This window comes from Propithecus coquereli, unplaced genomic scaffold, assembly GCF_000956105.1.
Source record: "Propithecus coquereli isolate 6110/MARCELLA unplaced genomic scaffold, Pcoq_1.0 Scaffold646, whole genome shotgun sequence".
In the NCBI taxonomy this organism is placed as follows: domain Eukaryota; kingdom Metazoa; phylum Chordata; class Mammalia; order Primates; family Indriidae; genus Propithecus; species Propithecus coquereli.
Genome location: NW_012152463.1, coordinates 672,982 through 684,786, shown reverse-complemented (window position 1 = coordinate 684,786; position 11,805 = coordinate 672,982). Strand labels below are relative to the sequence as shown.

The following is an 11,805-nucleotide window of genomic DNA, read 5'->3' as shown; positions in this document are numbered from 1 at the left end:
AATCACTTCCTGATCATGACATACATTCTTCAAAGTTAGAAAAAGCCATGTCAATAATAAAATGCTAGTCATAATGGAAAGAGGGAAAAAACCCCATTACTATCTTGACTTCATTTCTCAATCTTTTTTATTTTAGAGATGTATTCTTTCATTAATCTGTTTAGTCCCTTCTCCTGGTGATTTACTGCTAAAGAGAGCAGCAATTTCACCAGAATTAGTGATAGGAAAAACTGAGCCAAGAACCCAAGTCAGCGATTTTGACTTTAGCATGTTCTTGGGTGGGAGAATAAAACACCAACACACATTTTTCACCAAAAAGACAACTGCTAGGGCACTCAGGCAGGGGGCTCCCTGGGGACCCCGGTCTCAGGAGTGACGGGCAGTGTGGATCGAGTCCCGAATGGCTTGTCCGAGTCCCATGCAGCCACCTGACCGGGCCTTAAAATTGGGATCAATTAATGCTAAATCATAAAGGCATGTGTAAACAGAATAATTATTAAATTTACATTTTTACGGATAAGGAAAACTAAGGCGCAGAGAGATTAAAAGAGTTGCCTGGGTTCCTCTGCAGAACTGGCCCTTGGTATTGAAAGGAAGCTGGCAGTGAATGAAATCTTTTTTATGAAGCACCTAATGTGATGATAATGCCAAACATGCCTCTTTTCTATTATGGACTGTTTTCAAGCCAGAAATAAAGGCAAGTCTAGGCTGAGCTGGATTTCAGAGGGGGAAATCAACTCCTTGTGGGAAAGAGGGTTACTGGCCATAAGCTAACAGCTCAGATAATTCACATGTGCTGGATCACCATACACGACACCAGCATTTCCCAAAATGCAATCTATGAAACACTGACTTCACAGGGTGAAAAAAATGACTAAATTAGCTTGGGAAGACTGAGTCAAACAAAGCCAAGAAAGTCTTGAATTTTTTAAATTGCAGGACTTCTCAGAACCTTTAATGTGCTAACGTAAACTGTAAATCTCTAGGAAGGAGATAGATTATTGCCCCAAAATATTTGACCAAAGATAATCAGTGGTCTGAAAAACATCATTTGGAAAATGTGGTAGTTTACTAATGACTTAAAAGAACACCACGTAAAGCAGGAAATTGCTTAGTCTCCTTTAAATTTAGGTAGGGATAGCTTTAAGGTTTGTGATGTCTGTTTAGTTTATTTTAGGAAAATGAACCATTAAAATTGCTTTTCCATGCAGCAATAATGGTTGCACTGGAAAGGAATTTCAAGATTCAGCCGGTTCCCTCCAACGTATAGGTGACCCACCTTAGGCGGGCCGAGTGTCTCACGCCTCCAGTCAGTACCAGGGCTCTCACCTATCCACTGCACACCCTGCCTTGGGCATTTTTCCTGCAATGCCTTCTTTTGTAGTCCTCCTCAGGTCAATACTGCCTCCTTAGTACATAAACCCAAGCTGCACTGGATGCATTAGAATCTCAGGGGGATGGGCTCCAGGTGGCAGAGTGGGCAAGCAGGCGGCAGCTTGACGTCCATCATCTCAACATTCCCAACACTCGACAACCACAGTGCACATTCCACGGTGCGGGGGAGTGTGACTCTGGAGACCCTCAGAGGGTTAATAGATTGGTAAGCTACTTACTAACTGAAAAAAGGGAAGGAAAACCATGAAAGTATACTTCTGGAGAGTTGCCTTGGAACAATAAATCAAACCAAAAATTAAAACCAAGAAACAAAACATTTGAAAATCAAAATTAAGGCTAAAAAAGCAAACAGAGTTCTAATAACCTTCCAACTGTTAAGTCTGGCTGTCTGGAATCAGATTTCCATTCAAGAGTGATACACATTTTCTCCACTAACAATGATTTTTTTTTTTTTTTTTTTTTAAATCAAAGAAAGGCCAACTGGGCATTCCCCTATCCATTTAAATGTTCACTGAGCACATGAAAGCTGACCGATTCGTGTAATGTGTTTTGTTTCCAAAGCAGGAAATTCCAAAGGGAAGGGAAAAATAATCAAATGAGCAGGTTTCAGGTCTTTCCACACATTAACCCTCATCATGATTCCAATAGTTTGCAGGGTTGGGCTAGTTTTCATTCCCATGAAGTCAAAGGGTTGGAGGGAGAAATGCATAAAACTTCAGGCCCTGGCTATCTGCTTGTCCTAACAGAAAGAGGTGGGATTTAAGTTAATTATAGTTTTAATCAAGAAATTTTACATTTATCAGTATGTTTTCCCCCTCTCTAAATGTTGTTTCTTTGTGGGAGTGGGATTCTCAGAGCTTCAGTCTTAGTAAAAACACCTGGTTCCTGGCTAGGCACTCCCTGAGGATGGAAAGCTTCACAAAGAATAAACAATTGAGCACTGCTTGGGACATAACTATATTCAGCAGAAAGCCCAGTGGGGGCTCATTGCCCCAACAATTTACTAATTAATCTGATATAAAGTGCCTCACTGGAAGAGTCCAGACTGCTATCTTCAAAGGAACACAGGGCTCCCAGGATGCAACTTGATAAACACGGGCAGGTAGGTTTGTTGTGCAAACAACAGTGGACGGGGCACTGGGAACATACAATGTTATTCTAGAACAGTAAGATCCCATTTTAAGATAATAAATGCAGCAAAAGTCAATGTAAAAAACATTTTTTTCTGGAAAAACTGAAGCTGGCAATTGCCCCAAGGCATTGTATTAAGAGAAAATGTCTATTTTAAGAAGTGCATTAAAAACAACATAAGCAGTTTATAAACATTGGCTTCATATTCCATTTCATAAAACTGGGATTGCCATTAAAGTTCAGAACACTTAATATGCAGGTAAGTAAGGTTACAGTGTTTCTTGGTTTGAATGGTTTATTTTAAATGGTAACCTCCTTTCTGCCCCGGCTTTGTGTGTGTGTGAGTTGAATGCAGTGGGTTAGCCATCCTAAAGACGAGCACATTAGAGAAAGTAGTTCTTTCTGGCAGCAGTTCCCCTTATGAGCTTTTGTTCAGCATATAACTGAGCATTTGGAACAAGGATGAGCCCTTATAAATCATGGATATAGAGATTAAATTTTCTGGCAGTGCTGGCAATAAAGTGAACATTAAATAAATGAGTGAAAGAACACAAGGATAGGCTGTCCTGGTGAGATCCACATTTAGGTCCCATTTAAGGACTTTACAAACCAGTGTTTCATTATAATACAGGGATCTTTTATGTTGTTGTTGTTGTTAATCGGCAGGTCCTGGAACTCCCTAAAGCAGATTTTAAAAATTTCTGTATCATTTAAAAACAAGATTAGACTAAAATACTGTTCAGTTTCTCTGCAGTTTCATAACATAAATCCTACATTTTTCTTTGTTGCAAATGGAAAACAGTTTATAGCACCATTTCGCAAAATGTGGTCTATAACCTACTGGCATTGGAATCATAAGGGGGCAGTTTACAAATCCAGATTCCTGGGCCCCACCTCAGGCCTACTGAATCATCAACTCTGGGGGGTGGGGCTCAACTGTTTAAAAAGCTCTCCCTGTGATTTTAATACACAGTAAAGTTCGAGAATCACATATTTAAAGGGCCCGTGGCCATTATCTTTAGAATACAGCCTCGATTACTATATACTGGTTGAATTAATTTCTAAATTGAAAACTGTAAGTTTTTAGAATTAAATTATTATTTGCAAAATGCCATAGTTTGCCTTTTCTTTAAAAGCATTAATTTTTATGGATTTATATCAACTCCAGGAAAGCACAGAAGGATCAAAGAACTAGAAGCAATATTCTAGAAAAGCTTCCATTTGTTCTGCTCAGAACAGGCTTCCTTTACTTTTCAAAGAGGAGGTTGGAACCTGGGCAGCAATGTCTGCAGTCCCAGGTTTCCTTCTGCCCCAAGCAGCTTTCAGATTTCCAAATTACCAAAGATTTTTCCCTCTGTCAAGTTTGATGGAGTTTCCTATCCAGCTTATCAGTTAGGAAGATTATCAGAAAGTAAAACAGGCAAGTGAAGCAGGTCTAACAAGAAAGGAAAAAGCATGTTTACAGAGAGAGGGTTCCGGGCGGTGGTGGGGACCTGTGTCACTGAACGAATGAGCTGCAGGGGGCCACACAAAGGTATCGGGTTTGGGATGAGGATGAAGATGAGAAGATACAAACAGGTGGAGAGGAGATTCGGTTCTTGAAAGAGAAGAGGAGGAGGAGGAGGAATCTGACACTAAAAAAATGAAAGAGAAAAAAAAGGATAAAGGCAAAAAAAATTTAGAAACACAAAGAAAAAAACCAAACTAGCTTTTAATATACTCACATAAGCTGCAAAGAAAATGAGGTCATGTAATACACAATCATTCCTCTACTGACAGTAGAATACAAATGTTTTTCGAAGAAAACAAATTTGTTTTTCCACTGGTTATTTAATTGGTCTGCAACAATACCATGGAATAAAAATAAGATTTACCTGGGCACAGATTCAGCAGTGTGATCCACCAAAAGTAACACGTCTTTAGTCTACGATACTCAGAATATTCTAGGGGAAACTACTTGCTTTTCTATTGGAATGGGTTAGGACTTGACTTTTCATCGATTTGTTTTTTATGAGGAGCACTATATACAGCTTACTTGAAAACTAAGGTTTTCCAAGGTGCGGTGTACTGAGGTGCACTGATACGTCACGTCACAGTCCCAGCACTGTGACCATGGAGACCACTTTCTGAGGTGGTGTATGGTTGGGTGCCCTGGATGGGCACTTTGAAAAGGAAGCTAGTACTGCTGCCTTCATGTCTTACAGCTGGAGCAACTCGCAGCAATGGGGAGGTCACAGCTGCAATTAGAAATCTGCCCAAACAAAATGGATCAAACTTTCGAGTTAAAAGAATGATTTTGCTTTGGATAAGTATCTGGTAACATCGCACCAATTATTAAAGATAAATCCCCTTATCCCACATCCTGCTTTGAAGGCAAAAGGCAGAAAAAACTTTTTTTTCATCCTCTATTTAAGGAACTACCAACTTATTCCAAAGAAAAGACAACGACTCATAGCTTCAAAGTAAAGACTGCCACTCCAACTGATTCCTCTTTCTCACTCGCTGGGACCTTTTATATGACCAGGTGGGGCAAGGAAAGCTAGAGGTGGTATCAGAGGGGAAATCATGTTCTGTAAGAGGGGCTTTTTTAGTTTGACACATCCACTTAATGAAACAAAATTTCACTCTGTTAGCTGCAGTGGATTTGGTCAGTACAAAGCTTACAGACGTGGGTTCCTCCTAATGTTATTCCACAGATCTGCACATGGACAATTTCAGAAACCACATTTCTGAAATTGTGGGAAACCACATTTTGGTTAATCAACCACTTCCAAAATCAAGAACATCAAGCCTGTATAATGTACTGTATAATGACCCAGGATGTATAATAATGGTATTTATAGCTATATATTTTCAAAGCTATTATCTGTCAGACATATATCCTAAAATTTTAATAGGCAAAATATGACGTTACGGATTTGCCTTAAAATACTCTACGAACGCCAAGTGTAGGACAGGAGAGAGAGATGAAACAAGATATTAATTGTTGAAGCTTGGTGGTAGGTAATGGGAATATTTGTATCTCTATTCTGGTATACTTGAAAATTTTCCATAATAGAAATTTTTAAAAAGAAAAAGAAAACAAATTTAGTCCTGAGGAAAAAACAAAACCAAACCTATCCGAGAGGACTTGTGGCCTCACAAAGGAATCTGTCTGCACAGTGGGGGATTCTGGGCCCTGTGCCCCAGAGCTGGCACGACTGTGATGGTGGAAGCTCAGCGTTACTCTGGCTGTGTGCCCTCCCGATGCCAGCACTGTGTGCTCTGCTCGTGTTGGATGTCTGTGCCCTTTAACGGGGATTTGGAAAAGTATTTGAGCACCGGGCATGGGACGGACCAGGGCTATCGATAAGCTGCCACCTGCCGGGGCTGGGCTCTCCCAGGCCATGTCTGATCTCATGGCACTTCTGTTTATTTTGGAACCATTCTGACCTCAGACAAATTCCTTTTCTCTTTTTCTCTGTAGCCCAGTTGCTCTTCTAGACAAGCAGTGCTGCAGTGGATGTTCAAAATTAGCCAGTCTCCTTCAGCAGCACATGAACTGAAAACTGTGGCAAAGGGAGAAAAATGGCTAAGGTCATGCTGGATGGAAGAGACTCCAGAATGTAAAAATACATGGGGTATGGAATACCACATAGCTGTAAAAAAGAATGGGGATTTCTTGGATTAAGAAATGTGTCTACCCCCGTAATATTCTGAAATAAGAGAAAAAAAAAGAATGAGGAAATTCTCTATGGATGGATAGACAGGCATCTTCAGATATACTGTGAGGTGAAAAATGTCAAATGCTCAACAGCATACATAATGTGTGACTGTTTACAAAAGAGGGCATGGGAAATAATATATATGTTTATTTGCACGAAAAAACACTGGAATGGTGAAATAAAGCTAATAAAAATGGTTACTTTTAGGGACAGAGAAGATGGAGGGGCAGGTATGGAAACAAAACTTCTTAACGGTAACTTCTGAATTACCTTTAGCTTTTGAATTATTGGGCTTTATTAATCAAGATGAAGGCATCTTTTCCAGTTTTAGGCAAGCCTTCCTAATTTTTAAGTCTCTTGGATTTACACTGTCATTTTAGAATGTTTTACCCTCATTTAGAAATAGTCTACAATAAACAAGGCCTTCTAACATGGCCTTCCATGTTTCTGATTCCCTGGTCTCTTGGTTAAATGGATAGTGTGCAAACCAACATTTTGTGGCTCTAGGGGCAGGGCCAGTGGAAGGAGCCTTGGAAGGATTCCTGTGAATAGTACAACAACAACAAAATGGTCATTGGCCGGTGCCTGGGAGGCTGTGGTTTCCCTCTATTGTTCAGGAAGGGCATAGGAACCAGCAGTCCAGACTCCAAACACCTGGGCTCCCCACGAGTGAGTGGGTGCCCCTCCCAAGAGAGTGGCTGCACTGATACCACTAAGGAGATGGGGGAGGAGAAAGAAGGGGCCAGGCCTGATCTGGGGGCAGTGACACCCCCCAGACTGCGCCACATAGACATGTCTCACCTAAACATCGTGCCATCTGAGAAGGTTTGACCTGAAGAGGGAGACTCCTAAGGACTCTAGGGGAAATGTCCCAACGTGCAAAAGGGAGAATCAATAACAAGGGCCTCATTTATTTTCTGTCACTGTCTGTTTTCAATGTGATGTGGCATTAAAGTTTTGGGACCTCCAGGGAAATTAAGGTCCAAGCCAGCTGGAAGGAAAGGGGGTCTGAATTTAGTATGACTGTCCTCTCAGGGCACTGAGGAGGGGGAAAGTGGGAGAACGGCCCTGGGCAGCTGCAGCAGCTGTTCTGAATCAGCCAGAACTGCTGCTGGTGAGTTTCACCTTCTTCTCTTCTCTCCCTGTGTCCAAGTCTCACCTTGCAGCGGCTATCCTGACAGCCTGACCTCTTCCCTACAATGACGGGGGTTAGACAGGTCCCTCCAGCAGGACTGGACCCAAGAGGCAGAACTCTGCTGTGCTATTCCAGCCAGGGTCCCTGCCTAGTTTGCACTGTAAGCCCACCAGTGACTGACGACCAATCCAGGGGGGTCAGGCCACTTCAGGGGGTGAGTTTTTCTATGGCTCAGTCAGTTTGCATTTTGAGCAGTGGCTGCAAGCCAGGTTAAACCGCACTAACTTACAATTCGTGCCGCTTCCAATGCCCAACAGTCCTTTGACCTGGGAGCCCCAGAGCCCTTGGATCAGACTTCTCAAGCTAACTTTAAATTTAGTATAAGGAGCCTAGTGCAGAAATACAGTCTTGCAGGCAGCTGTGAGGGCGGGCTTGGGCAGAGCACACACCTGGCTCCCAGAGGGCCTACCCCTCCCATCCCACCTGGGGATAGGTTTTCCAGGGGATGAGCACCGGCATGACTCACGGCTGCTCTCTGGCTTGCTTTGGAAGTTCTGTCAGGAGCTGGGATGTGACACAAGGACAGGAAAAGACCCTGTGGCTCCTTTCATGAAGCCAGCCCATAAAAGACCAGGCATACCCAGGGAGAGATTAAGCCTTACATGGGTCCCCTGCAGGCGGGGGAGAAGCAACAGAAGCAGGCTCGATGCTCTAGAACTACCTTTGAGGCTCAAAGCAGAGTGAATTTCATTATGTTCTGTGGGTCTGTGGAGTCCCCAGATTGCCACTGAACAGTGAGTCAGTATGGGTTAAGCCTCCCTAATTTGAAAATCTAAAATTCGAAATGCTCCAAAATCCAAATGTTTTTAAGCCCTGACATGACGCCACCAGTGGAAAATTCCACATCTGACCTCATGGAAAAGGTCATGGTCAAAATGCAGCCAAAACTTTGTTGCATGCACAAAATTATTCAAAACATTGTATAAAATAGGCGGGGCGCAGTGGCTCACGCCTGTAATCCTAGCACTCTGGGAGGCTGAGGCGGGCGGATCATCAGAGCTCAGGAGTTCGAGACCAGCCTGAGCAAGAGTGAGACCCCTTTAGTCTCTACTAAAAAATATAAAGAAATTAGCTGGACAACTAAAAAAAAAAATATATATATATATATATATGTGTGTATATATATATATAAAAAATTAGCCGGGCATGGTGGCGCGTGCCCGTAGTCCCAGCTACTTGGGAGGCTGAGGCAGAAGGATCGCTTGAGCCTAGGAGTTTGAGGTTGCTGTGAGCTAGGCTGACGCCACGGCACTCACTCTAGCCCGGGCAGCAAAGCGAGACTCTGTATCAAAAAAAACCAAACAAACAACAACAACAAAAATGTTGTATAAAATTACCTTCAGGCTATGTGTACGAAACAAATGAATTTCTTGTTTAGACTTGAGTCCCATGCCCAAGGTATCTCATTACGTATACGCGAATATTTCAAAATCTGAAATAATCTGAAATCCAAAACACTTCTGGTCCCAAGCATTTTGGATAAGGGAAACTCGACCTGCATTACTGCTGGACTTACTGTTTGGAGTTGTGGGGATTACAGAGGTGCACTCCCTGTGCTCAGGCAAACGTGGGAACACACAAACGACATTTTTGCTCAGAGGCAGTAAGTGCTACAGGCTTCCACATGGGGCAGTGGAATTAGAAACTCATAACCCACCTGCCACCCTACAGGGTCTTTTTGCTGGGTGTACGTGTGTTTATACGTGCAACTGCTTAGAAATCAAAACCTTGATTTCAGCAAGGTCTGAAAGCCAGAGAGAGGAGGAGAAACAAGGAAGCAGAAGGGAAAACTGATGGGGATGGAAACCACCTAATTTCAGTTTCACATTTTAAGCTCTAAGAGCAAGGGGAAAAATAGATTTCAAAGCATTGTGCTGGGCAATGACATTACTGCCACCACTGTGAACACTTGAAAAAGATACTAGAGAAAATGTACCTCAGTTGAGGGTTGAACCTATTTGTGTGAGGAATTTTTCCAACCCCAGCCCCCCAGTCTCATCCCACATCACTCAGGGCCAGGCCCCATAATCTTGTGACACCATTTCGTCCCCTCTGGCTTTTTATTCTCACCTGTCTCAGGATCGCTGAAGTCTGGCAAAGTAATTGTATTAAGCTGTCGTCTGTCAGCAATGGTTCTATCTAAGAGGCTGCTCCCACGTCCAGAATCACTGCAAAACACAGCTACAAATGTCAGTCATTTGAAAGGTGGGAAGAGGGAAGGAGACAGAATCATCCGATAGAGAATCCTGAAACGCAACGAACACCTTTTGTGTGTTTTTGACGTTCTTCAGCGTCTTTGCACACATGCAGGAGGCCCCCTGCTTCCCGGCTCAGCCTGGGCTGCGATTCCTTGCAGCATGCAGCATCACAGACACAGCCTAAACCGCAACCACAGAGCCTTGCTAATTTTAGCCTCTTTTGTGTCATCATAAGATACAAAAATGGAAATTTCAAACCAGGTTCTCCATATGCCTTACAGGGGGAAACTGATTGGCATCCTGAGCTGTGAAGTCTTAGAAGTCGAGTCCGTGAACACACAATCCCTAAAGACTTGTCTCTGTGAACGTTCCACACCAGCGCTTCCAAACCCTCCTTGCACAAGAAAATCACCCAGGGCATTCTAAAAAACACTGACACCTAGGGCCCATTCCAGACCAAATAAATCAGAACTCCTGAGGCAGGCAACACTTTTCCAACCTCCACAGATGGTTCTAAGATACAGCTGCCAGAATGAAGGACTCCTGGCCCATTTTTCTGAGGGCAATCGCAGTTATGGCCTCATTTGGGTCCCTAGAACAAGCCTTTGGGCTAAACTGCATGGTTAACATTCTTCTTTAATAGATGGGAATAAGGAGGTGTGAGGTGATCCCAGCAGAGCTGGAGCTGCAGGCTGACGGGGACGGGAAGGGACTGGGAGAGAACACAGCAGGGTCTGGGTGGCCGGCTCCAGCCCGCTACTCCTATCAGCTTCCTGCACTGCCAGTCTCTTTACCAAACCCCCCTCTCCAGCTCACGCCTACAAATCAGGCTGGCACCATTCGTTTGGCAGTGTCACGTGGGGGAGCACAGCAGGCTTAACCGGGAATGACACAGTTAAGGGATCTTATAGGTTTTTGGTTTTTCTTTAAATTCTAAGATGCTTGTAAGTAAACACTATTGCTTTTTCCCCTCTGTCATGACATCCTATCAAAGCACCTCCACAAAGAATCCTATCTGTGTCCTGACATTTGAATGAAACTTCAATGCTTTTCTTTGAATCTATTTTTTTTTTTCCCCCAATCTGGGGCCTCTAAGAGTGATTTTGTTGTTGTTGTTAAGAAGTTCAAATTCTACAATAAAGGGACACAATTTCCTTCCTCTATGCAGCTGTTGCTAAAAGCAGTACAAACAAGATTTGGTATGAAACTTAATACCATTTACAGGCTGCAATTTCCACATCCAGTGATGTAGTTAAAGAAATCCGCAGGAAACAGAAGGAAATTTCCTTCAAGACAGACTATTTGTCAGCCTATACTTATTACATCATCCTATACATGTTTTTTGGAAACTGTTCTTTTGATTATTTCCATGACTCAGAAACAATAAATGTCCCTGAGCAGAATACAACATAAAAGTACATGCAACTTTTCATTAATCATGATACTGACTGAATACTTCTAGCGTTGGTCTGTACCCGTAGTATTTTTAACCTAAATATTAAAAGGGGTTAATTATCTGAACACTGCAATGGCTCTCCACTTACAAGTTTTTCAGAAGACTTTGTCTCAAATGTGGTGAGCTGATGACATATTTTTTATCACCTTGGGGGTTCCAGGATGCATGATGAGGTGCTGGCATTGCAAAGGAAGGATATGACTGGGTTTTTATGGACCAAATCTGAGGTTTGTTTCAGCCATTATCCTCTAGGCTTCCCATCTGGCCAATTGCAGAGCACAGGTTGGCTGCCATGTGTAATGCTTTGGGAAGGACCCAGAAACTGGGGCCCTGGAACCCAGCTGGGGGGGTCTCGGTTCTCATCCTACATCTGTCACTAATGAGTAGGTCACTTTGGGCAAGGCCTCTTTTCCTGTGCCTCGGGGAGTTCCCGGCCAGAGGAAGACAAGGGTGGTCTTCCTATATAGAATTGTGTAGATGAAATGAGGCCTTGTGGACGGAGCATTCTGAAGAGCGATCACTTCTAAGCACATGCCAGGTGTCTATAAATGCATATACCTACAAACATGCATCTGGGGTTAATATGGCCAGCCAGTTCCTGAAGACAGTTCATCCCTAGACTTCTGGTGCAACTGTGGGAGGCAGAGGGAAGCTGAGTTAAGGATCTCCTACTCTAAATGTTAGAAACCCCAACTAAAAATATAATCTTAATTTGTGAACCTCACC

General features: G+C 43.0%; 1 protein-coding gene across 1 annotated transcript in view; it reads right to left on the bottom strand.

The window, feature by feature from the left end:
- Positions 1 to 11,805, bottom strand: part of TTC7B (tetratricopeptide repeat domain 7B) — a 236,156-nt gene that overhangs the window by 60,015 nt on the left and 164,336 nt on the right. Inside the window, exon 17 of the mRNA XM_012660002.1 lies at positions 9,496 to 9,593. Within this exon, the coding sequence (XP_012515456.1) occupies positions 9,496 to 9,593 (98 nt within the window). The remainder of the gene's footprint in view (positions 1 to 9,495; positions 9,594 to 11,805) is intronic.